Source organism: Oncorhynchus clarkii, chromosome 20 (assembly GCF_045791955.1).
Source record: "Oncorhynchus clarkii lewisi isolate Uvic-CL-2024 chromosome 20, UVic_Ocla_1.0, whole genome shotgun sequence".
Taxonomy (NCBI): Eukaryota; Metazoa; Chordata; class Actinopteri; order Salmoniformes; family Salmonidae; genus Oncorhynchus; species Oncorhynchus clarkii.
This window is the reverse complement of record NC_092166.1, coordinates 86649948-86677902: the sequence shown is the minus strand read 5'-3', so window position 1 is coordinate 86677902 and position 27955 is coordinate 86649948. Positions and strand designations below refer to the sequence as shown.

The 27955-nt window shown below is 43.2% G+C and overlaps 1 protein-coding gene across 1 annotated transcript; it reads right to left on the bottom strand.

Annotated features, from left to right (window-relative positions):
- Positions 1-3626: 3626 nt before the first annotated feature.
- LOC139377014 (zinc finger CCHC domain-containing protein 24-like) lies at positions 3627-26778 on the bottom strand. The gene is made up of 4 exons (XM_071120081.1): positions 26243-26778; positions 20394-20582; positions 5022-5186; positions 3627-3928 (listed from the first exon to the last, which is right to left on the bottom strand). Exons 1-4 carry the CDS (start codon positions 26594-26596, stop codon positions 3815-3817), a joined length of 822 nt encoding a protein of 273 aa, XP_070976182.1. The 5' UTR covers positions 26597-26778; the 3' UTR covers positions 3627-3814.
- Between the last annotated feature and the right edge of the window lie 1177 nt (positions 26779-27955).

Sequence of the window (27955 nt, the reverse complement as noted above, 5' to 3'; positions counted from 1 at the left end):
TCCCAGATCTGTGGTCTCCTTCTATAGCCTGGTCCCAGATCTGTGGTCTCCTTCTATTGCCTGGTCCCAGAACTGTGGTCTCCTTCTATAGCCTGGTCCCAGAACTGTGGTCTCCTTCTATAGCCTCATCCCAGAACTGTGGTCTCCTTCTATAGCCTGGTCCCAGAACTGTGGTCTCCTTCTATAGCCTGGTCCCAGAACTGTGGTCTCCTTCTATAGCCTGGTCCCAGAACTGTGGTCTCCTTCTATAGCCTGGTCCCAGAACTGTGGTCTGCTTTTATAGCCTGGTCCCAGATCTGTTTGTGGTCACCTGTCAAGCCAAGGATTTGGAATGATAACACAGACTGGCACGAACAGATAAACTTCCTTCCAATCCAAACATTCAGGAAGTAATGCATACACATGTAACCTGTCCTATAACTGTAGGTACATCCCTTTTTATTAGGAAGGAGGCAACATTTTTATTTCATAAAAAAAAAAGTTAAAAACAAGTCAATTATTTTGTCAACAATTGCAGCATTAGATTTTTGTGTATTCATTTCATATAGCACAGTGGTGAATTACTATCTAGTTCTGGTATCATTTCTGCTCTATATAATGCCAATTTTCATTCATGATAGCATTAGTGCTTCAATATCTTTTACAGAAACATCTTTGGAATGGTAGCGTACATACCCTACACAATAAGCACCTTTTCACAGATAATAATATATAAGGCACTTGTTTGTTAATACATATAGCATATTCCTAGATACACAGAACAGTTAATGGCTTTTCAAAGATATTCAAAATTATAATTGTTTTTTTAAATTTAACTAGGCAAGTCAGTTAAGAACAAATTCTTATTTACACCCTTTGCCTTGATGACAGCTTTGCAAACTCTTGGCATTCTCTCAACCAGCTTCACCTGGAATGCGTTTCCAGCTGTCTTGAAGGAGTTCCCACATATGCTGAGCATTTATTGGCTGCTTTTCCTTCACTCTGCAGTCCAACTCATCCCAATCCATCTCAATTGGGTTGAGGTCGGGTGATTGTGGAGGCCAGGTTGTCTGATGCAGCACCTTCACTCTCCTTCTTGGTCAAATAGCCTTTACACAGCATGGAGGTGTGTTGGTTCATTGTCCTATTGAAAAACAAATGATAGTCCCACTAAGCCCAAACCAGATGGGATGGTGTATTGCTGCAGAATGCTTTGGTAGCCATGCTGGTTAAGTGTGCAATAAATAAAACAAATAAAAATCACAGACTGTGTCACCAGCAAAGCACCATCACACCTCCTCCTCCATGCTTCACGGTGGGAACCACACATGCGGCGATCATCCATTCACCTACTCTGCGTCTCACAAAGACACGGTGGTTGAAACCAAAAATCTCATATTTGGACTCATCAGACCAAAGGGCAGATTTACACTGGTCTAATGTCCATTTCTCATGTTTCTTGGCCCAAGCAAGTCTCTTCTTCTTATTGGTGTCCTTTAGTAATGGTTTCTTTGCAGCAATTTGACCATGAAGGCCTGATTCACACAGTCTCCTCTGAACAGTTGATGTTGAGATGTGTCTGTTACTTGAACTCTGTGAAGAATTTATTTGGGCTGCAATCTGAGGTGCAGTTAACTCTAATGAACGTATCCTCTGCAGCAGAGGTAACTCTGGGTCTTCATTTCCTGTGGCGGTCCTCATGAGAGACAGTTAACTCTAATGAACTTATCCTCTGCAGCAGAGGTAACTCTAGGTCTACCTTTCCTGTGGCGGTCCTCACGAGAGACAGTTAACTCTAATGAACTTATCCTCTGCAGCAGAGGTAACTCTGGGTCTTCATTTCCTGTGGCGGTCCTCACGAGAGACAGTTAACTGTAATGAACGTATCCTCTGCAGCAGAGGTAACTCTGGGTCTTCCTTTCCTGTGGCGGTCCTCATGAGAGACAGTTAACTCTAATGAACTTATCCTCTGCAGCAGAGGTAACTCTGGGTCTTCCTTTCCTGTGGCGGTCCTCACGAGAGACAGTTAACTGTAATGAACTTATCCTCTGCAGCAGAGGTAACTCTGGGTCTTCCTTTCTTGTGGCGGTCCTCATGAGAGACAGGTAACTCTAATGAACTGATCCTCTGCAGCAGAGGTAACTCTGGGTCTTCCTTTCCTGTGGCGGTCCTCATGAGAGACAGTTAACTCTAATGAACTTATCCTCTACAGCAGAGGTAACTCTGGGTCTTCCTTTCTTGTGGCGGACCTCACGAGAGACAGTTAACTCTAATGAACTTATCCTCTACAGCAGAGGTAACTCTGGGTCTTCCTTTCCTGTGGCGGTCCTCATGAGAGCCAGTTTCATCATAGCGCTTGATTGTATTTGCAACTGCAAATGAAGAAACATTCAAAGTTCTTGAAATTTTCCAGATTGACTGACCTTCATGTCTTAAAGTAATGATGGACTGTCGTTTCTCTTTGCTTATTTGAGCTGTTCTTACAATAATATGGACTTGGTCTTTTACCAAATAGGGTGATGTTCTGTATACCACCTCTACCTTGTCACAACACAACTGATTGGCTCAAACACATTTAGAAGGAAATAAATGCCACAAATTAACTTTAAACAAGGCACACCTGTTAAATGAAATGCATTCCAGGTGACTACCTCATGAAGCTGGTTGAGAGAATACCAAGAGTGCAAAGCTGTCATCAAGGCAAAGGGTGGCTACTTTGAAGAATCTCCAAATATAAAATTATATTTGTATTTGTTTAACACTTTTTTTTTTGGTTACTACCTGATTCAATATGTGTTGATGTCTTCACTATTATTCTACAATGTAGACAATAGTTTTAAAAAATAAAGAAAAACCCTTGAATGAGTAGGTGTGTCCAAACATTTGACTGGTGCTGTATAAGCATACCGCATCAGATTTAAATGTAAACTATTTGCCCTGCTTTCAAAAAGCTACTGATTCCGTAGTTTGATCCACAGCAGTCTCGGAAGATTTATGAAAAAGGTTACACGATATTTAATCCTCGTGCTGATAACATTTCACAATGTAAAAACATAACTAGTAAATGACTCAATTAAATATGTTAGACTAATGAATACATAAACAGGTAATGACGTCTTCAGAATCCCTCTCTCTAGTTGATATTATTTTATTATTATATATTATTGTTATTATTACTATGACCCAACACCAACCTAATTCACTTCACTTGGGCCGGGATCCAATCAAGTTGTCAGCCAGTGTTACTGTGTCACACTGCTGAAAATGCCCCTTTTTAAAAAAAAAAAAGGCGATTTCTCTCCCCGACATTCTCAAGAGTTCTTATTCACGGTAAAGGTGTGGATGTCGACTGGAGCGTAAATGACTTTGAACAGTTAAGGCTATGCGCTTGTCGAAAACACACCAGGGTTTGGGTAAATTTCACTTCAATTCAGGAAGTAAACTGAAATTGGAACTTCAGTGTACTTCCTGAATTGACTTAGTTGAAATGGAATTGTCCCCAATTTACACACATGTAGGGAACACAAACAGGTAAATGTTTCACAGTACAACAGAGTACGACAGGACAATCAGGCCTATTTTTACTGAGATTAAATATATATATATATATATATATATATAAACACATTTAGATGAGTTTTGCCTCTTCATAAACCACTGGAGGTTTAAGTGAACTCAAGGCCAGGGAAGTGAACTTGGCTCCAGGGTGAAGTTTACTCTAGGTACAGCTTCCCCCTCCCCCAGACCTGACCTTAACCATTGGTGGAGAAAATACTAAACTGACCCAAGATCAGTGTCTAGAGGGCAACTCCATGAACCAGATAACGACAGGTTTTTATTGCACGCGACGACAGTAGTAGCCGAGGACCTTGCATTTTTCACACAGGTGCTGTGGGTGCTCCTTGCTCTGGTCTGAAACATCTAACCCATCAGGTTTCTCCAGAGGTCTCTACACAGAGAAACACAGGTAACATTAAGCTGTTTAAAACACAGAGAAACACAGGTAACATTAAGCTGTTTAAAACACAGAGAAACACAGGTAACACACTTTACATTAAGATATTTACAACACAATGTTTTCAACCTTTTATTTATCCAGGCCCCATTGAGGTGCGAAGACCTCTTTCACAAGGGAGACCTGGCCACGGCTATTTATAGGATTTACAAAGGGCTTCATAAGTAGTTCATAAAGTGCTAAGTATTCGTTTATAAAACGCTAAGTATTAGTTTATAGTGCTAAGTATTAGTTTATAATGCGCTAAGTATTAGTTTATAAAGTGATAAGTATTATTTTATAAAGTGATAAGTAATAGTTTACAAAGTGATAAGTATTAGTTTATAAAGCGCTAAGTATTAGTTTATAAAGCGCTAAGTATTAGTTTATAAAGCGCTAAGTATTAGTTTATAAAGCGCTAAGTATTAGTTTATAAAGCGCTAAGTATTAGTTTATAAAGCGCTAAGTATTAGTTTATAAAGCGCTAAGTATTAGTTTATGAAGCGATAAGTAGTAGTTTATAAAGCGATAAGTATTAGTTTACAAAGCGCTAAGTATTAGTTTATAAAGCGCTAAGTATTAGTTTATAAAGCGCTAAGTATTAGTTTATAAAGCGCTAAGTATTAGTTTATAAAGCGCTAAGTATTAGTTTATAAAGCGCTAAGTATTAGTTTATAAAGCGCTAAGTATTAGTTTATAAAGCGCTAAGTATTAGTTTATGAAGCGATAAGTAGTAGTTTATAAAGCGATAAGTATTAGTTTACAAAGCGCTAAGTATTAGTTTATAAAGCGCTAAGTATTAGTTTATATGTCAGTAATAAACACTTCAGTTACACAATCCGTTTAAATAATGAGCTATGTCCTTGAGCCAATAGAACAGACGGATGGAGGAACGTCATGGTAACCTGGTCCTTGAGCCAATACAACAGTAGGATGGAGGAATGTCATGGTAGCCTGCTCTCATATGTAGGCCTATATGCAAGACAGCACAAACAGATCTGAGACCAGGCTTATATCATGGATACTCAATTAAAATGTTACTATTTACCTGCTTCTGAGGGTAAACGTTGATGTGGCACTTGATGCATTCTTGTCCCATGTTGGCCCAGGAGTTTCCGCTCATCCACTTCCTCTTGCATTTAGGGCACTTGTATTCCCCGAAACATCTCTTCTTGCCCTGATATGGGGTCAGGCCTTCCCCTTTAGGCCGAGCCTGGAGACAAAGCAAATGGATGAAAATATTTTACAATGAGTTGTGCATTTATATCTGCATCTTGAACTGGCAATTCATCAGATAAATCAGCAAATGGTGATATTGTATTTATTGTAGGATATTGAGTGAATACTAAGTCTCTGTACACAGCAGGTCTTCTACATCCAGGCATTTGGCAGACACAACTAGTACTTACAAAAAACACAAGTAGTACTTAAAAAAACACAAGTAGTACTTAAAAAAACACAACTGAAACAGCGTAAAAACTACAAACGACAGGTCCTGACTCTCGGTCCACATATATAGAGATATACTGTACATTACTTGCCCAAATTCTAAATGCTCACCCAGCTGTATTTAACACAGTGCCTTCAGAAAGTACACACAATACCCCATAATGACAGTGAAAACCTTTGCCAGCGATTACAGCTATGAGTCTCTCTGGGTAAGACTAAGAGCTTTGAGTCTTTCTGGGTAAGTCTCTAAGAGCTGTCCACGCCTGGATTGGGCAATATTTACCCATTTATTAAATTCTTCAAGCTCAAATCGGTTGTTGATCGTTGCTAGACAACCATTTTCAAGTCTCGCCATAGATTTTAAAGTAGATTTAAGTCAACTGTAAGTCAGCAACTCAGGAACATTCCCTTTGTTCTCGGTAAGCAATTCCAGTGTAGATTTACCCTTATATTTTATGTTATTGTCCTGTTGAAAGGTGAATTCCTCTCCAAAACAAGACTGAACCAGGTTTTCCTCTAGGATTTTGCCTGTGTGCTTAGCCACCCTCAGATTACCATAACAGACTGTTATATTGAACGTGAGGATCCTCTCCACCAAGCTGTTGTACACCCTCTTCAGAACATTCTGGCACAACTCAAACCCCTTTCATTTCCTGATTTTAAGAGCAGGCGTTGGCTTGCTTTAAAAAAAAAAATACAGTCTGCATTCTCTGTACAACTCAGCCTGTTATCAATTTGTGTCCCTCTGTATTTAAAACACTGGTTGGTCGTGGTTGGGAGAGTGGTTGGGACGTTGGTAAATTGTTGCCATTGATGATCAGCTCCTTTGTCTTTTCCACATTGATGTGGAAGGCCACTTGACCGACACCATTCTTGAAGGTTGTTGGTCTGTTTATAAATAGCTGTCCCCATCTGACGTAGCATCTTTAATAAAGAGCCCTACCAGAGCCATGTCATCCACGTACTTAAAAAGGCTCACATTGTTTCCTTGTTTCTTCATCTCGTTAGTGTAGATGGAGAGCAACAACGGAGAAAGGACACACCCCTGGGGCGCCCCTGTGTTCATGGTCAGTTCATCAGAGTATTAGTTTATATTCATGAGGACCCTCTGTGGGCGGTAAATTAGAAAGTCCTTGATCCAACCAAGGAATGACGCCTGTATCGTGGTAGTGACTGGGTGTATTTATACACCATCCAAAGTGTAATTAATAACTTCACTATGCTCAAAGGGAGAGGTAATGTCTGCTTTTTGTTAGGTGCCCCTTGCGAGGCATTGGTCTTTGTGGTTGAATCTGTGTTTGAAATTCACTGCTTGACAGAGGGACCTTAAATGTACTTGTGCATGTGGGGTACAGAGATGAGGAAGTCACTCAAAAAACATGTTAAACACTTATTGCACACAGAATGAGTTCATATAACTTATGTGATTTGTTAAGCATATTTTTACTCCTGAATTTATTTTTGTCATAACTAAGGGGTTGAATACATATTGACTCAAGACATTTCAGCTTTTAATTTTTATTAATTTGTAAACATTTTGAAAAACATAATTCCACTTTGACATTATGGGGTATTGTGTGTAGGCCAGTGACAAACGGCCTTTGGGTGACCACATATCCCGGATCGTGTGGGACAATCCTGCATTTTGTCCCTTTGTCCCGCAAAGAAACAATTATGTCCCAGATTTTATCAACAAACACCAGTAATTTATATATATATATATATATATATATATATATATATATATATATATATTTCAGTTAGACTTTCCAAGCTGTCACTTGCAGTCACATTGTGCTTATGTAAAGAGATATATATATATATATATATATATATATATATATATATATATATATATATATATATATATATATACAGATAAGGATGTGGTAGCGGTGATGTTAAACACTTCTCCAATCGTTGCTGAGATCTGATATTCTGCGCAGCGCAAGAGGAGATGTAGGCCAATGTCATAGATCCCTCTCCATCCAATCACATTTCTCAAATCCTTTCGGGCTAAATTCCAGCTAGGAGGACAGTTGCCTATAACTACTTACAAAAAAAGTGTGCTTCTGACAAAGAGCTATAAACGTTACTAAATAGCCATATTAGACTGAAAGATATGAGGTAATTTCGTCAAACTTGTGAGACTCTCTACGCTTATTAGTTGCTCATTAAACATATGTACTGCTACGTCACTCAATTCCATTTGAAAACGTACATTTTTGTCTCTGCCGTCAAGAGAAGGGCTACAAATGTTTTGCCCTTAGGTGGGTGCCCCCAAAACCAAACCTCACTTAGGGCCCCCAAATGTCTAGAGCTGCCCCTGCTCCTTCCAGCCTCTCTACCCACAACAAATAACCATTTTAAGTAGGTGACAGGTCAAAACAATGTAATTGTTGGAGCTAGTATACTAACTGTAAATGTAATTGATTTGCAAGGAGAAAAAGTTTAGAAGTTTCTATAGTAAAAGTTTCCCAATAGAACACAAAGTGAGTACTATGGTTCCACTAGAACACCAAATGCGTTCCACTAGAACGCCAAGTGCGTTCTATTGTTCTATGGTTCCTCCCTCCAGCTGTGTTCCTTGAGGAGTGTAACGGAGGCCCAGGCCCAGTGATGCACCAATCACAACTCTCCTCCTCTACAGGACACATACTGTACCTCAGCCTATCTGTTATCAATCCCAGCTGGCCTCTGTCGACCAATCAGGACTTGGGGGGAGGAAATCAACCCCAGATGAGCTTCACTCCTCTTGTATAACACGAGGAGAAGTCTAAGCCAATCAGAAATAAATCACTTCCACATCTACTGGCTTGACTTAAAAGCACCCCGGAGGTTAAAAGAGCTAGGGCAACCAGCCAAATTACATTGATTCTGTATCGTCTGATCAGTTGTCGTTAGGACACCCCTCAGAGCAGAGACACACCTTTCTAGGGTTGAATATGAGTGACTTTTCTGCAACCATGTACAGTATCACTATAACAGTGTACAGATTTCAAAATGTCATTAAATACATTGTACCCAACTATTTCAATGCATTCATCCATCCAGCACATTGTATTCCATATCCACAAAGTCCAAGAAGCACCCCTGTGTTGTTCTGATGTTTGTGACCCTGCAGTAGAGATGTTCTACCTCAGTGAGGCGCTGTCTATAGTCTAATTTTAAAAGCTCCGTTTATACCCCCCCGTTAACATGCGTCCTTCATCCTGATCTTGTCCGTTTACACTTATAAGATCTGATCACAATCAAATCACAATGCATCTTTTAATTGCCTATACCTGTCTGAAAATGTGGGCACAATCAGAATGTGTGGGCACAATCAGAAAGATCAAGACTAAGGACGGATGTTAGAACCAGGTGTAAATGGGGTTTCACTACACACAGCAAAACAAGCGATGCCACATAGAGAAGGTGAACAGGCCACTTCCTGTTGAACGCGGAATGAGGAAGAGCTCGGTTTTGTTGTTTAGTAAAGTTTTGTTGTTTTGAAAGTGGAAAGTTAACTTTTTAATTTGGATCCCGTGACGCAGTTGGCATCAGTTGCTGGGACTGCAAGTCTCTGTCCAGTGATTCTGCCAAGGATGGGTCTGAGGAAATATTTGGCGTTGCTAGCTAGCTAGCTCTTCCCCCTGACCTGCCCTGTCTGGAACTGAGAGGAGTAACTGCCTAGCATACATTGATAGCTACCATGACAAAGACCAATGCCGGCGGGTGTACCTTCACAGGATGAAGGATCTTTTAAACTAACAAAAGTTCTGCAGTTGTTACAACAACAACAAAATAACTTGAAGTGTTTTGTCCCTATACTGGTGGAGTCAACTAATAAAATAATGTAAGACCTGACCAGAGAGGTCCAGGACCTGAAGAAGAGTTTGCAGTTCTCCCAGGGTCAGCTCGACGAGTTGAAACAGGAGAATGGCAAGATGACAGCAATCTGTAAATCACTGAGAGAGGACATCAGTTCTGTGTGTGAATCCATGACAACAATGACGGATAAATCAGACTCGAAGGACAATCAAGGCAGAACAACATGGTTGTGGACAGAATTGCAGAAGCTCCACATGAGACCTGGACAGAGTCTGAGGACAAAGTGAGGGAAATGATCTCTGAGAAATTGAAGAAGACTGAGGAGACTGGAGCGTGCCCACAGGACTGGAAAACCCACCACCGGCCCAGGTGACAGGCCCAGGCCGATGGTGATCCTGAGGTTCAAGGTAGCTGTTCTGGAGATTGCCAAGAACTTGAGATGAACGTATATCTTCCTCAACGAGGACTATCCTGAAGCTGTGCACCAGAAGAGGAAAGAACTGATCCCAGCCATGAAAGCTGCCAGAGCGCGTGGGGACATTTCTTACATCTTATTGTCTACCCTCCATCCCAGAAACCTAGAAGGGAGGAGAGAGCCAAGCTTATGGGTTCGTAGCTTCAACCCCACAACACACACACACATACCTACACACACATCTACACACACACACACACACCAATTGATTAATGGACTGATAAATGTATTTGTTTTCTCTTTTCAGTATTATGTCTCTGATCAGCTACCCAGGAAAGGGCTGAAAATAGCCCATGTTAATATATGTAGCCTTAGAAAAAAGGTTCATGAAATCAATAACTTGCTAAGATCAGATAACATTTATATATTAGCCATTTTCTGAGACTCACTTAGATCATTCATTTGACGATACAGCAGTAACAATACAAGGATGTAACATCTATAGAAGAGACAGGAACGCTCATGGGGGAGGTGCTGCTGTATATATTCCGAGCCACATCCCTGTAATGCTTAGAGAAGATCACATGTCAAGTGTTATTGAAGTGTTGTGGTTGCAGGTTCACTTGGCACATCTAAAGCTTTATTTTGGGGTGTTGCTACAGGCCACCAAGTGCTAACAGTCAGTATCTAAATAATATGTGTGAAATGCTTGATAGTGTATGTGATGTAAACAGAGAGGTCTACTTTCTTGGGGACCTGAATATTGACTGGTTTTCATCAAGCTGAAGCTTCTTACTGTGACCAGTGCCTGTAATCTGGTTCAGGCTTTTAATCAACCTACCAGGGTGTTTACAAACACTACAGGAACAAGATCATCCACATGTATTGATCTAATTTTTACTAATAATGTAGAGCTTTATTCTAAAGCTGTATTCGTACCCATTGGATGCTGTGATCACAATATAGTGGCTATATACAGGAAAGACAAAGTTCCAACCGCTGGGCCTAAAATAGTGTACAAGAGATACAAAAGATTTTGCAGTGACTCTTGTGGATGATGTTAAAAATATTTGTGTGTCTGATGTGATTAATAAGGAGCATCCAGATGCTGCAGTGATGAATTTATGAAATTGTTTCTTCCAATTATTGATAAACATGAACCAGTTAAGAAACTGACTGTTAGAACTGTTAATGCTCCATGGATTGATGAGGAATTTAAAAACTGTATGGTTGAAAGAGATGGGGCAAAAGGAGTGGCTAATACTGTAAGTCTGGCTGCACATCTGACCGGCTGACTTACTGCAAACTGAGAAATTATGTGACTAAACTCAACACAAATAAGAAGAAACTGTATTATGAAGCCAACATCAATGATATAAAGAACAATGGAAAAACACTTTGGAGAACTTTAAATGAAATTATGGGCAGAAAGACATTCAACTCCATCATTCATCGAATCAGATGGCTTATTCATCACAAAACCATTTGATGTTTCCAGTTATTTTAATGATTATTTCATTGGCAAAGTGGGCAAACTTAAGCAGGAAATGCCAACAATGAACAGTGAGTCATCGTATTCATGCATAAAAAAAAACAAATAATGAAAGAAGTTTGAATTTTGTAAAGTTAGTTTGGGAGAGGTGGAAAAATTATTGTTAATGACAAACCTCCTGGCATTGACAACTTAGATAGAAAGCTGCTGAGGATGGTAGCTGACTCTATAGCCACTCCTATCTGTCAGATCTTTAATCTGAGTCTACAGGAAAGTCTCTTTTTCCTCAGGCCTGGAGGGAAGCCAAAGTCATTCTGCTACGCAAGAGTGGTAAAGTGGACTTTACTGGTTCTAACAGCCGACCTATCAGCTTGCTGCCAACTTTTAGCAAATTATTGGAAAAAATTGTGTTTGACCAAATACAATGTTATTTCTCTGTAAGCAAATTAACAACAGACTTTCGGCATGCTTATAGAGAAGGGCACTCAACATGTACAGCACTGACACAAATGACTGATGATTGGTTGAAAGAAATTGATAATAAGAAGATTGTGGGAGCTGTACTGTTAGATTTCAGTGCAGCCTTTGATATCATTGACCATACCCTGTTATTGAGAGAACATATATGTTATTGCTTTTCAACCATATTGTGGATTCAGAGCCATCTATCTAATAGACCTCAAAGGGTTTTCTTTAATGGAACCGTCTCCAATGTCAAACATGTAAAGTGTGGTGTACCGCAGGGCAGCTCTCCAGGCCCTCTACTCTTTTCTATTTTTACCAATGACCTGCCACTGGCATTAAACAAAGCATGTTTGTCCATGTATGCTGATGATTCAACCAAATACGCATCAGCAACCACAGCTAATGAAGTCACTGAAACCCTTAACAAGGAGTTGCAGTCTGTTTTGGGATGGGTGGCCAGTAATAAACTGGTCCTGAACATCTCTAAAACTAAGAGCATTGTATTTGTTAAAAATCATTCCCTAAGTTCTAGACCTTAGCTGAATCTGGTAATGAATGGTGTGGCTGTTGAACAAGTTGAGGAGACTAAATTACTTGTCGTTATTTTAGATTGTAAACTGTCATGGTCAAAACCTATAGCTTCAATGGTTGTATAGATGGGGAGAGGTCTGTCTGTAATAAAGAGATGCTCTGCTTTTTTGACACCACACTCCAAAAAGCAAGTTCTACAGTTTTGTCTAATCTTGATTATTGTCCAGTCGTGTGGTCCAGTGCTGCAAGGAAAGACCTAGTTAAGCTGCATCTGGCCCAGAACAGAGCAACACGTAATCAGAAAGAATGGAGATCAATATTGTGATCAGGAAGAATGGAGATCAACGTGGTGATTGTGATCCGGAAGAATGGAGATCAACGTGGTGATTGTGATCATGAAGAATGGAGATCAACGTGGTGATTGTGATCATGAAGAATGGAGATCAACGTGGTGATTGTGATCAGGAAGAATGGAGATCAACGTGGTGATTGTGATCATGAAGAATGGAGATCAACGTGGTGATTGTGATCATGAAGAATGGAGATCAACGTGGTGATTGTGATCATGAATAATGGAGATCAACGTGGTGATTGTGATCATGAAGAATGGAGATCAACGTGGTGATTGTGATCATGAAGAAACCACGCCATCTGTAGATGTGAATAAAAAGCACAATTTCATGGTGCTTACCGACTGCTTGGTTTTGAATGTGTAACAGCAGAACCAGTCCATCATTACTGTCAACATGTCTGCTTAGATGTTTAAAAAGATGAGCATACAGGAAACAACACACACTGGATGTATCAAACCTCCAGACCTCCTCTCTAACCCCAGTACCAGACCTCCTCTCTAACCACAGTACCAGACCTCCTCTCTAACCACAGTACCAGACCTCCTCTCTAACCACAGTACCAGACCTCCTCTCTAACCACAGTACCAGACCTCCTCTCTAACCACAGTACCAGACCTCCTCTCTAACCACAGTACCAGACCTCCTCTCTAACCACAGTACCAGACCTCCTCTCTAACCACAGTACCAGACCTCCTCTCTAACCACAGTACCAGACCTCCTCTCTAACCACAGTACCAGACCTCCTCTCTAACCCCAGTACCAGACCTCCTCTCTAACCCCAGTACCAGACCTCCTCTCTAACCACAGTACCAGACCTCCTCTCTAACCACAGTACCAGACCTCCTCTCTAACCACAGTACCAGACCTCCTCTCTAACCACAGTACCAGACCTCCTCTCTAACCCTAGTCATTGTTCATGGTTCCAATTAATCCTTTACATTTGTACCCGTTTAGGGGGTGGTTGCATATTTAAGCACCTGGAACACAGTGGCTGTAGAGTAACATGCTATACATGACGTCAGAGCTCAGTTTCTCCACTTCACAGCTCTGTATGTGTTTTGACTGACAGCTGTTCTGAACTAGAGCGCTGTGAGTGACAAGAAGATGTCCCCTCATCCCTCCAGCTGACTGGGAAACTGTTGAACATTTGTTGTTGTCTGAGTGAAGGGGAAATGTTGTAAATCGAGAGGAGAAACTGTTGAACATGTGTTGTTGTCTGAGTGAAGGGGAAATGCTGTAAATCGAGAGGAATCGATGTATTTTGAAAAATGAGACATTGAGGATTAAAATAAATACAGCTCTGATGTCATACAAACACTTCAAAACACATCATAAAACTCACATCGTTTACAGTGCCAACGTTTATGATCACTGTGTGATGTACAGTTACCAGATGACACAACGTCATTGTTGTTCTGAACAGAATGTGCCTGTGTTTGTTTATTGTGAAGAAAGTTTGGCACGTCACACGCACCTGAATGCACTCATGACTCCTTCCTATAGATGAAGACTATTCTTTCAGTTATACAAGTGCATTGAAATGACTAAGGAACTGTGAACACTTTTGGAGAAGTGTGTGTGTGTCCACTTGGAGACACCAGTTAGTCCTCTCACTCAAACTGTTGTCATTTTCTTGTCTTATGTTGCACCTACCCCAACATTTTCCAGGAATATTCCTATCATGTTACTGAATGTATCCAGAGTATTTTCAGATTTCATTATTTTAACAAATGTGAAAAGTACAGTACATGCACATCAAATCAACAGTGTAATGTTAGGATTCAGTCTTGTGCCAGGTGAACTATTGTGTCCTCGCATTTGGTCTGGCCACCCCTCAGAGCCTGGTTCCTCTCTAGGTTTCTAATCTCCACCCGGCACAGCCAGAAGAGGACTGGCCACCCCTCATAGTCTGGTTCCTCTCTAGGTTTCTAATCTCCACCCGGCACAGCCAGAAGAGGACTGGCCACCCCTCAGCCTGGTTCCTCTCTAGGTTTCTTCCTAGGTTTTGTCCTTTGTCTAGGGAGTTTTTCCTAGCCACCGTGCTTCTACACCTGCATTGCTTGCTGTTTGGGGTTTTAGGCTGGGTTTCTGTACAGCACTTTGAGATATCAGCTGATGTAAGAAGGGCTATATAAATACATTTCATTTGATTTGATAATGATGTTCCCATAATCTCCAAAACTGTTCCCTTTCAATTACTACCATGGATATTCTTTCCATATTTCATCCTTCAGGAACATTTCAATTCAGCCCTATCCATAGAGGCCACTTCCCATGAGTGTAAAATGTTAATTACACTTGTCTGGTACATTCCTACATAATTGTAGATATGAAAATAAAAATAGAAAATAATCAAAATGACATAAATAGCCGACAATTAGGTCTGTTTTATGAGCTGTTCATTCCCTGTCTGCATAGTATCTCAAACACATCTCAGGCATATTTTTGTTTTCTTTCAACCAGACATTTCTGACTGATCACTGCCTTTAAAAAAAAGGCACTTAGGACTATATCTGAGAGAGCCCTCTGACTTTCTCAGAGGAAAATAAATAGAAACCACAGTGATGACTAAATCTCAGTCATGTTTTGGACACTTGCCGATTTCTGACTAATCACAGGCCTTCAGATCTCTGGCTTTCTCATAGAAGGATGAAATGATTTCATGACTTGATAACTATAGAACACACAGACACATAACAGACACACACACACACACACATGGCTGCTGAGTGAACAATACAGCCGTGACTCTCTGACCTCTCTGTCCACCAAGCCTTTAAAGAAACAAAAGAGTCCTTATGTAGCCACAGTATGTTCCCACCACTCCCGTAGCATGTTCCCACCACTCCCGCAGCATGGTCCCATTCCCGCAGCATGTTCCCACCACTCCCGCAGCATGTTCCCACCACTCCCGTAGCATGTTCCCACCACTCCCACAGTATGTTCCCACCACTCCCGTAGCATGTTCCCACCACTCCCGCAGCATGGTCCCATTCCCGCAGCATGTTCCCACCACTCCCGCAGCATGTTCCCACCACTCCCGCAGCATGTTTCCACCACTGCCGCAGCATGTTCCCACCACTCCCGTAGTATGTTCCCACTCCCGCAGCATGTTCCCACCACTCCCGCAGTATGTTCCCACCACTCCCGCAGCATGTTCCCATTCCCGCAGCATGTTCCCACCACTACCGCAGCATGTTCCCACCACTCCCGCAGCATGTTCCCACCACTCCCGCAGCATGTTCCCACCACTCCCGCAGTATGTTCCCACCACTCTCGCAGCATGTTCCCACCACTCCCGCAGCATGTTCCCACCACTCCCGCAGCATGTTCCCATCACTCCGCAGCATGTTCCCACAACTCCCGCAGCATGTTCCCATTCCCACAGCATGTTCCCATTCTCGCAGCATGTTCCCACCACTCCCGCAGCATGTTCCCACCACTCCCGCAGTATGTTCCCACTCCCGCAGCATGTTCCCACCACTCCCACAGCATGTTCCCACTCCCGCAGCATGTTCCCACCACTCCCGCAGTATGTTCCCACTCCCGCAGCATGTTCCCACCACTCCCGCAGCATGTTCCCACCACTCCCGCAGCATGTTCCCACCACTCCCGCAGCATGGTCCCATTCCCGCAGCATGTTCCCACCACTCCCACAGTATGTTCCCACCACTCCCGCAGCATGTTCCCACCACTCCTGCAACATGTTCCCACCACTCCCGCAGCATGTTCCCACCACTCCCGCAGAATGTTCCCATTCCCGCAGCATGTTCCCACTCCCACAGCATGTTCCCACCACTCCCGCAGCATGTTCCCACCACTCCCGCAGCATGTTCCCACCACTCCCGCAGCATGTTCCCACCACTCCCGCAGCATGTTCCCACTCCCGCAGCATGCTCCCACCACTCCCGCAGTATGTTCCCACCACTCCTGCAGTATGTTCCCACCACTCCCGCAGCATGTTCCCATTCCCGCAGCATGTTCCCACCACTACCGCAGCATGTTCCCACCACTCCCGCAGCATGTTCCCATTCACGCAGCATGTTCCCACCACTCCCGCAGCATGTTCCCACCACTCCCGCAGCATGTTCCCACTCCCGCAGCATGTTCACACTCCCGCAGCATGTTCCCACCACTCCCGCAGCATGTTCCCACCACTCCCGCAACATGTTCCCAGTACTCCCGCAGCATGTTCCCACCACTTCCGCAGCATGTTCCCACCACTCCCGCAGCATGTTCCCACTCCCGCAGCATGTTCCCACCACTCCCGCAGTATGTTCCCATTCCCGCAGCATGTTCCCACTCCCGCAGCATGTTCCCACCACTCCCGCAGCATGTTCCCACCACTCCCGCAGCATGTTCCCACCACCCCCGCAGCATGTTCCCACCACTCCCGCAGTATGTTCCCACCACTCCCGCAGCATGTTCGCACCACTCCCGCAGCATGTTCCCACCACTCCTGCAGCATGTTCCCACCACTCCCGCAGCATGTTCCCACCACTCCCGCAGCATGTTCCCACTCCCGCAGTATGTTCCCACCACTCCCGCAGTATGTTCCCACTCCCGCAGTATGTTCCCACTCCCGCAGTATGTTCCCACTCCCGCAGTATGTTCCCACCACTCCCGCAGCATGTTCCCACTCCCGCAGCATGTTCCCATTCCCGCAGCATGTTCCCACTCCCGCAGTATGTTTCCCCACCCGCAGTATGTTCCCACTCCCGCAGCATGTTCCCACTCCCGCAGTATGTTCCCACTCCCGCAGTATCTTCCCACTCCCGCAGTATGTTCCCACTCCCGCAGTATGTTCCCATTCCCGCAGCATGTTCCCACTACCGCAGTATGTTCCCACTCCCGCAGCATGTTCCCATGTATCAAATAGTGAGTTTTACATAGCCTAAGAAGGTTCTGCTTTTCAGTAGGCCTAGAGTAATTATTGTGTGTGTTCAGTGATTATTAGTTAACACTAGATACTCTATGGATACTTACAGATTAAACCCGCGTTTGATTCATTGACTGTAGAACATTCTTTTTGATAACACCTTGGGACAGTTCTATTGCTCTGTCAACTGAAGTGATTTTCATTGAGGGTAGTAGCCAAGCAGTCAACAAATCCACACAGTACATATAGACTTCATACACAATACCACAGTTCTCAACATCCCAAGAACAAAAAGCAGTGTGTTCATTAGTTCCAGCCACAGTATGTTACAGCTTCATTAGTTTGCCCACACGCACGCGCACACACACACGCGCACACACACACACCACACACACACACATACCACACACACACACACACATACCACATACCACACACACACACCACACACACACACCACATACATACACACTCACCACACATACACACACATACCACACATACACACATACCACACATGCATACACACACACCCACATACCACACACACAAACACACACACACACTCTTGTACAGTGGTGACTAACAAAATGCCCCCAGCTGGTCCCCACAAGAATAGTTAAACACGTCAACACACTCACACACACACAAGAATCCCAACCAGGCCAGCATAAAGTGTTTCCAGACTGCAGCACATTAAAAGGGTCGTGGCTCTGCTAGAAGAGAAGCATAACTATCTCTGTCTTCCCTGACATCTTTTCAGTCTCATGGGACATGGCTAATGTATGTCCTCAGCATGTTGATGTAGCATCTACCATTCCAATGCTCCATGGGATGGTAAAGATGTCAGTGGATACTGGGTGATGTCCTCAGAATGTTGTCAACAGCATGTTGATCTAGCATCTACCATTCCAATGCATAGGGTAGCATGAATTATATTTATAAGTTGTTGTAAACATTTTGACTGGCTGTAAATTGATTCTTAGAAGTATTGGGGTTTTCTGACAACAGTTTTTTTTCCCCAGATAATTACATTAGATGACATTTACATTTTGACACAGTCATTTTAGTTAATTTATTTGTCATTTGACAGGGATTTGTCTCACATTCAATAGCACTGAGGTTAAAGACAACATTAAACTATTGACATACAAGCAGACTGAGGGAAGACTGAAACCAACAGGTCAAGCATCCACTGACTAAACTGTTTTCCAGATTTCGGATTTGCCCCATTTTTCTGCTTTTCCCCCTCAGTTTTTTTCACACTTTTGTAATAGAAAAACAACCAAATTGGATTTGATGTGGTTTAAGCATTGTTGTGAACACATCAAGGGGAAGACTTGAGGTCTGGGAAAAATCTAAGAAGCTTTCATTTTTGAGTGTAGTTGTCCTTTAATTCAGTGTGCATGTCCTGCACTGTTGTATGGTTAGCGGCGTTTCTATATTATTATATAATATTATAATTATATATTTCTATAGCTCAGTAAGAGCACATGTAACAAGTTCACAAATCAAAGGCCCGCTGGACAGCGACAAACATGTATATTCATCTTTATTTATTGTAAATGACTGAAGGTGTCATTTCAAACGAAGTATTACAGGACAACTACATAAAGGGTCATTAACGTTCTGCTGATTTTATGAACAGTCACAAAGTCATCATTATGGCTATCTCCACAATTTCTCTTCTTAAAATTTGATTTTTTTTACACCTAACGATAACGAATGAAAGCCAAGTTTGATGCGTTTTGTCCACCAGACCTTCCGTGCACCCTACTTCAACTTGTTGCACCTGTCAGGTCTCGTCTCCTCTACCCTGTTCGTCTCTCAACCTCGCTGTTCAAATCAGTTGGCTCTTGGCGTTTCATGCTTTAGAGTTTTTGATTTTGTTTTCAATGGCTGTCTTCAGGCTCTTATGTCTCTCGTTTCCTCTCATATCACGGACCAGCAAGCTACTTGCTTTCACAACATTTCCTGGGCGGGAGGGTATCTCTCCAGGAACAGGGTTGGAGAGCCCTGATGTAAACCTACAGGAGGGTTTCTCTCCAGGAGCAGGGTTGGAGAGCCCTGATGTAAACCTACAGGAGGGTACCTCTCCAGGAACAGGGTTGGAGAGCCCTGATGTAAACCTACAGGAAGGTACCTCTCCAGGAACTGTTCAAAAGTTTGGGGTCACAAATTTCCTTGTCTTTGAAGGAAAAGCACATTTTTTGTTGATCATTAGAAAACCCTTTTGCAATTATGTTAGCACAGCTGAAAACTGTTGTTCTGATTAAAGAAGCAATAAAACTGGCCTTTAGACAAGTTGAGTATCTGGAGCATCAGCATTACAGGCTCAAAACGGCCAGAAACAAATAACTTTCTTCTGAAACTCGTCAGTCTATTCTTGTCTGAGAAATGAAGGCTATTCCATGCGAGAAATTGGCAAGAAATCTCATACAACGCTGTGTACTACTCCCTTCACAACCCCCGTACTTCATCACAGAGTTTTAGATCTTATTAATGGTGGTTTAGTAGAATGGATATAGAAGTCCTAAAACTCTAGAACCCCCGTAATTCATCACAGAGTTTTAGCTCTTATTAATGATGGTTTAGTGGAATGGATATAGAAGTCCTAAAACTCTAGAACCCCCGTAATTCATCACAGAGTTTTAGATCTTATTAATTATGGTTTAGTGGAATGGATATAAAAGTCCTAAAACTCTAGAACCCCCGTAATTCATCAGAGTTTTAGCTCTTATCAGAAACATGATATCAGCGTGTGTGAGCTCTTCAGATTCATTGTGATTGTGAGTCTTGTAACATCAAGGGACATTACTATTGACAAACCATTAATACTGCTTAGTTATGTAACCGCTAACCATCTTTCCTCAACAGTTCATCATTAGGCATTTGTTTTCAAAGCAGACCAAGGTGGCTGCACTGTACTGTAGCTGGTTTGCTTCAGAAGGGCCCATGCCCGGCTCACCTGAGGGTAGTCATTGATGGTGTGTGTATGTGTGAAGGGGCCATGCCCAGCTCACCTGAGGGCAGTCTTTGATGTAGTGTCCTTTGTTGAAGCAGAGATGGCACAGGTAGTTGGGCGGCGGTTGCTTGCTGGATTTGCGTGGCTCAGAGGAGACGGAGAGGTCAGAGAAGTGGTCTGTCAGAGAACTCAGGCCGTCTATGATGTTGTTGAGCGAAGAGCTTTTATACAAGTTGCTGTTTAAGGCCTGCGGATAGAAAACGGTGAGGGCTCTAGTCAATCCATAGCACTGAACATCCTCTTTATAGCGACAAAGGCAATGTGGTCGAGGAGACCGCGTTCACGGTCGAGGAGACTATATTCACGGTCGAGGAGACTATATTCACGGTCGAGGAGACTATATTCACGGTCGAGGAGACTATATTCACGGTCGAGGAAACCGCCTTCACGGTCGAGGAGACTATATTCACGGTCGAGGAGACTATATTCACGGTCGAGGAGACTATATTCACGGTCGAGGAGACTATATTCACGGTCGAGGAGACCGCGTTCACGGTCGAGGAGACTATATTCACGGTCGAGGAGACTATATTCACGGTCGAGGAGACTATATTCACGGTCGAGGAGACTATATTCACGGTCGAGGAGACTATATTCACGGTCGAGGAGACTATATTCACGGTCGAGGAGACTATATTCACGGTCGAGGAGACTATATTCACGGTCGAGGAGACTATATTCACGGTCGAGGAGACTATATTCACGGTCGAGGAGACTATATTCACGGTCGAGGAGACCGCGTTCACGGTCGAGGAGACTATATTCACGGTCGAGGAGACTATATTCACGGTCGAGGAGACTATATTCACGGTCGAGGAGACTATATTCACGGTCGAGGAGACTATATTCACGGTCGAGGAGACTATATTCACGGTCGAGGAGACCGCCTTCACGGTCGAGGAGACCGCGTTCACGGTAAACGCTGCATAATGACCTTTACATTTTTACACAGATACTTCTGAGATACGAATTGAATAGAGCCCTGAGGAGAATATGGGCATGGGAATATAATTCATAACAAAGACTGGGAAAGAAACGAGTCTTTCTGAAAACATCAATTACAGATGAGCCTGTCTCTAACACTGCATTAAGAGTGAATAACACATGGTTTAGAGCATGTTAAAGGCCCAATCTGGGATATTAGACACCACAACTTGATAGGTTTTCCTGTTTGCTAGTCTCCTCACTCGGCACAACAGAACCAGACCTTATTTTGTTATGTTGTCATTCAGTCTACGAGCAGAAAGAGTTCCAGTTCTTTGGAGGAACAGGATGTCTTTGTCAAAGATCTGTTTTCTAATTCCCCCCATTTGGGTTGACACAATCAGAACCATTGTGTCTGTGGTCCAGAGAGGAGAACTGACTGTGGTACCAGTGTGTCTGTGGTCCAGAGAGGAGAACTGACTGTGGTACCAGTGTGTCTGTGGTCCAGAGAGGAGAACTGACTGTGGTACCAGTGTGTCTGTGGTCCAGAGGAGAACTGACTGTGGTACCAGTGTGTCTGTGGTCCAGAGAGGAGAACTGACTGTGGTACCAGTGCGTCTGTGGTCCAGAGAGGAGAACTGACTGTGGTACCAGTGCGTCTGTGGTCCAGAGAGGAGAACTGACTGTGGTACCAGTGTGTCTGTGGTCCAGAGAGGAGAACTGACTGTGGTACCAGTGTGTCTGTGGTCCAGAGAGAACTGACTGTGGTACCAGTGTGTCTGTGGTCCAGAGAGGACTGACTGTGGTACCAGTGTGTCTGTGGTCCAGAGAGGAGAACTGACTGGTACCAGTGTATCTATGGTCCAGAGGAGAACTGACTGTGGTACCAGTGTGTCTGTGGTCCAGAGAGGAGAACTGACTGGTACCAGTGTATCTATGGTCCAGAGGAGAACTGACTGTGGTACCAGTGTGTCTGTGGTCCAGAGAGAACTGACTGTGGTACCAGTGTGTCTGTGGTCCAGAGAGGAGAACTGACTGTGGTACCAGTGTGTCTGTGGTCCAGAGAGGAGAACTGACTGTGGTACCAGTGTGTCTGTGGTCCAGAGAGGAGAACTGACTGTGGTACCAGTGTGTCTGTGGTCCAGAGAGAACTGACTGTGGTACCAGTGTGTATGTGGTCCAGAGAGGAGAACTGACTGTGGTACCAGTGTGTCTGTGGTCCAGAGAGGAGAACTGACTGTGGTACCAGTGTGTCTGTGGTCCAGAGAGAACTGACTGTGGTACCAGTGCATCTGTGGTCCAGAGAGGAGAACTGACTGGTACCAGTGTATCTATGGTCCAGAGGAGAACTGACTGTGGTACCAGTGTGTCTGTGGTCCAGAGGAGACAGCTGGGTTGTTTCGTTGACCCTACAGCTGGGTTGTTTGGTTGTCCACACTGCTGGGTGGTTTGGTTGTCCACAGTGCTGGGTTGTTTGGTTGACTCTACAGCTGGGTTGTTTGGTTGAATCTACTGCTGGGTGGTTTGGTTGTCCACAGTGCTGGGTTGTTTGGTTGAACAGCTGGGTTGTTTGGTTGAATCTACTGCTGGGTTGTTTGGTTGACTCTACTGTTGGGTTGTTTGGTTGACTCTACTGTTGGGTTGTTTGGTTGACTCTACTGCTGGGTTGTTTGGTTGACTCTACTGCTGGGTTGTTTGGTTGACTCTACTGTTGGGTTGTTTGGTTGACTCTACTGTTGGGTTGTTTGGTTGACTCTACTGCTGGGTTGTTTGGTTGACTCTACTGTTGGGTTGTTTGGTTGACTCTACTGTTGGGTTGTTTGGTTGACTCTACTGTTGGGTTGTTTGGTTGACTCTACTGCTGGGTTGTTTGGTTGACCCTACTGGGTTGTTTGGTTGACTCTACTGGGTTGTATGGTTGACCCTACTGGGTTGTATGCTTGACCCTACTGGGTTGTTTGGTTGACCCTACTGGGTTGTTTGGTTGACCCTACTGGGTTGTTTGGTTGATCCTACAGCTGGCGTGGCTTTCAGATGGTTATTTTAGCCACCCGTGAGAGTAAATGTCATTCCTGTTCTTCTGTTCTTTAAAGGTCAAACATTGAGATTTTTGCCGGTTCAATGAGGCTTACAGAAGTGTAAAGCGCACAGAATATTTATTTGCAGTATGTTAGCTTACCATGATCAACAGGAATGACATTTACTCTCACGGGTGGCCAATGAGATCTATCTGAAAGCCATGCCTCTAATAACTCACGCCTCCTGAAACGTAAAAGGATTACGTTCAAATAGACCCAGCTGATAGGTCAACCCAGCATGAGAGAATAAAAGACCCAGCTGATAGGTCAACCCAGCATGAGAGAATAAAAGACCCAGCTGATAGGTCAACCCAGCATGAGAGAATAAAAGACCCAGCTGATAGGTCAACCCAGCATGAGAGAATAAAAGACCCAGCTGATAGGTCAACCCAGCATGAGAGAATAAAAGACCCAGTTGATAGGTCAACCCAGCATGAGAGAATAAAAGCCCCAGCTGATAGGTCAACCCAGCATGAGAGAATAAAAGCCCCAGCTGATAGGTCAACCCAGCATGAGAGAATAAAATACCCAGCTGATAGGTCAACCCAGCATGAGAGAATAAAAGACCCAGCTGATAGGTCAACCCAGCATGAGAGAATAAAAGACCCAGCTGATAGGTCAACCCAGCATGAGAGAATAAAAGACCCAGCTGATAGGTCAACCCAGCATGAGAGAATAATAGACCCAGCTGATAGGTCAACCCAGCATGAGAGAATAATAGACCCAGCTGATAGGTCAACCCAGCATGAGAGAATAAAATACCCAGCTGATAGGTCAACCCAGCATGAGAGAATAAAAGACCCAGCTGATAGGTAAACCCAGCATGAGAGAATAAAAGACCCAGTTGATGGTTAAATTAGCTCATGTTTGGGTAATCCCAACAACCCAACATGCAACCCAACTGGCTGGATCAAAATAACCCAGCGTGTGTTCTGTCCAATATTTACCCAGCACTGGGTGACCAAAGAACCCAATTTGGGTTGTTTTTAACACAGCAATCATATTTTAAAAAGCTGCAAGGGGCCTTTTTCAAGGTGCCAAACCTCCCCTGGCAACCCGCTGACAGAACAGTCTCAACACACACCAGGCACTATGTACAAGAGGGGGTCATTCAGATCCCTTGTTGATGCTACATGAACCCTTCTCTAACGTTCTATAAAGAACCATACTCCCCAGGTTCTAAATGGAATCTGTATGGTGCTATAAAGAACCCTTCTCTAAGGTTCTATAAAGAACCATACTCCCCAGGTTCTAAATGGAATCTGTATGGTGCTATAAAGAACCCTTCTCTAAGGTTCTATAAAGAACCATACTCCCCAGGTTCTAAATGGAATCTGTATGGTGCTATAAAGAACCCTTAAGGTTCTATAAAGAACCATACTCCTCGGGTTCTAAATGGAATCTGTATGGTGCTATAAAGAACCCTTCTCTAACGTTCTATAAAGAACCATACTCCTCGTGTTCTAAATGGAATCTGTATTGTGCTATAAAGAACCCTTAAGGTTCTATAAAGAACCATACTCCTCGGGTTCTAAATGGAATCTGTATGGTGCTATAAAGAACCCTTCCCTAAGGTTCTATAAAGAACCATACTCCTCAGGTTCTAAATGGAATCTGTATGGTGCTATAAAGAACCCTTAAGGTTCTATAAAGAACCATACTCCTCGGGTTCTAAATGGAATCTGTATGGTGCTATAAAGAACCCTTCCCTAAGGTTCTATAAAGAACCATTAAAAAGGTTATATATATCACCTAAAAAGGGTTTCGCTATGAAACTCAATCTCAAAGGTTCTTTGTAGATCCTTTTTTTAAATAACATACTGTTTTTTTGTTTTATTCTGGTTAGCCATAGTACATTGCTAAAATTCCATAGGTGGTATTGTGTTGATTCAGTATGGTGGAGCTGGGGGTTTACTGTACTGTATGGTTGAGCTAGGGGGTTTACTGTACAGTATGGTGGAGCTGGGGGTTTACTGTACAGTATGGTGGAGCTAGGGGGTTTACTGTACAGTATGGTGGAGCTACTGTACAGTATGGTGGAGCTAGGGGTTTACTGTACAGTATGGTGGAGCTGGGGGTGTACTGTACAGTATGGTGGAGCTGGGGTTTTACTGTACAGTATGGTGGAGCTGGGAGTTTACTGTACAGTATAGTGGAGCTAGGGGTTTTACTGTACAGTATGGTGGAGCTACTGTACAGTATGGTGGAGCTAGGGGGTTTACTGTACAGTATGGTGGAGCTAGGGATTTACTGTACAGTATGGTGGAGCTAGGGGTTTACTGTACAGTATGGTGGAGCTGGGGGTTTACTGTACAGTATGGTGGAGCTAGGGGTTTACTGTACAGTATGGTGGAGCTAGGGATTTACTGTACAGTATGGTGGAGCTAGGGGTTTACTGTACAGTATGGTGGAGCTAGGGATTTACTGTACAGTATGGTGGAGCTAGGGGTTTACTGTACAGTATGGTGGAGCTGGGGGTTTACTGTACAGTATGGTGGAGCTGGGGATTTACTGTACAGTATGGTGGCACAATGGATTGGTACCCTTGCTGAAAATGGGAAGGTAAGATTCGTAGCCCTATATGGGATGAGTACAATAACTTATTAGAATCAAAAACCAAATGATATAAGAACATATTTGTGCATGCTTCAAGTGAATGTGTAGGCATATGCAGCGTTTGTGTTAATTATAACATTGCCATTCACATGATTAAACCTACTTTTCTCTCAAGTTTATTCCATGTATGACATAATACATTACTGGATTCAGTTTTTAATACAAGTTCTTTGGCATGACATGATGGAATTCGAACAAATAACATATCTGAAGTTAAATACAATTCTACCTCATTCCTCTGAAGTTGCACGAAGTTGATGAGATAGTTGGAGTTGAGCGCAGTGCTCAGGTCGACAGCAGCAGCGGACCGCTGTTTGTTGTTCCGGTCGCATGGAGAACTCTCCGATTCCGTTCGGAACGCATCGAAGGTATTGGTCTGTTGCGTGTCATGTAGCGACGTGTAAAGCCAGTTCAGTAGTTTTGCTGGTTGGTACACAGAGGTACCCGTGTCAATGGCAGACATCATGTTGATCTTTGGAAGAGGAACGGCACAGCGCGTCTTGGAGTTGAAGCGCCACCGTAATTTTTTTGTGTGCAGAAGTAGCCAAACCAAATCACAAAACAATATATTTTTTGTTATCATTCGACCTCTTCAACCTGATAAACAAATAAATCCTTGCATTCACCTCAAATAGCTATATGGGACTCCAATACCTGGTTTATTGTCACGGGAGAACCGTAGTGAAAACATGACAGGGCGAAAAGTTTGTGCCAGTCAAAAACCTGTGTGGACTCCCTTCCAGCAGTACAGTCACAGCAGGACACAGCAGGGATGAGCTCATTGCATATTTTCTCTCGGTCATTGGAGTGCGTCATTGCGAATGTAGGAGGTCCGATGCTTGGAGCGCTTCAGTGAATATGGAAGGATATGAATGGCCAATTACTGAGGAATTAGTATCCCAGTGGCAGTAATACTGGTAAAACAATACCAGTACTAAAGTAGTAATACAATTAAGTCAATTAATTTGTTGTAAGTCTGTTAGCCTAATCATGCATTTCATATTCATACACCCCTCGAAATTAACATTCAATTGTGTGTCTCTTGAGTGGCACAGTAAGTGTTTGGATGTTAAATAACGAGACAGAGGCATTGATGCGAGTAACCAGTCTTGTTCAGTACATTGCAATACCTCCGGGTATCTCAAGCACATCGATTAAAAACACTGGAGTTGCAGTAATCAACATTTACCAACAGATGGCATCACTGTGCCATCTTTCACCCATAACAGGAAGTTAGCCATTCACATCACTGTGCCATCTTATTACCCATAACAGGAAGTTAGCCATTCACATCACTGTGCCATTTTATACCCATAACAGGAAGTTAGCCATTCACATCACTGTGCCATCTTGTTAGCCATTCACATCACTGTGCCATCTTGTTAGCCATTCACATTACTGTGCCATCTTATACCCATAACAGGAAGTTAGCCATTCACATCACTGTGCCATCTTGTTAGCCATTCACATCACTGTGCCATCTTGTTAGCCATTCACATTACTGTGCCATCTTATACCCATAACAGGAAGTTAGCCATTCACATCACTGTGCCATCTTGTTAGCCATTCACATTACTGTGCCATCTTATTACCCATAACAGGAAGTTAGCCATTCACATCACTGTGCCATCTTATTACCCATAACAGGAAGTTAGCCATTCACATCACTGTGCCATCTTGTTAGCCATTCACATTACTGTGCCATCTTATTACCCATAACAGGAAGTTAGCCATTCACATCACTGTGCCATCTTGTTAGCCATTCACATTACTGTGCCATCTTATTACCCATAACAGGAAGTTAGCCATTCACATCACTGTGCCATCTTATTACCCATAACAGGAAGTTAGCCATTCACATCACTGTGCCATCTTATTACCCATAACAGGAAGTTAGCCATTCACATCACTGTGCCATCTTGTTAGCCATTCACATTACTGT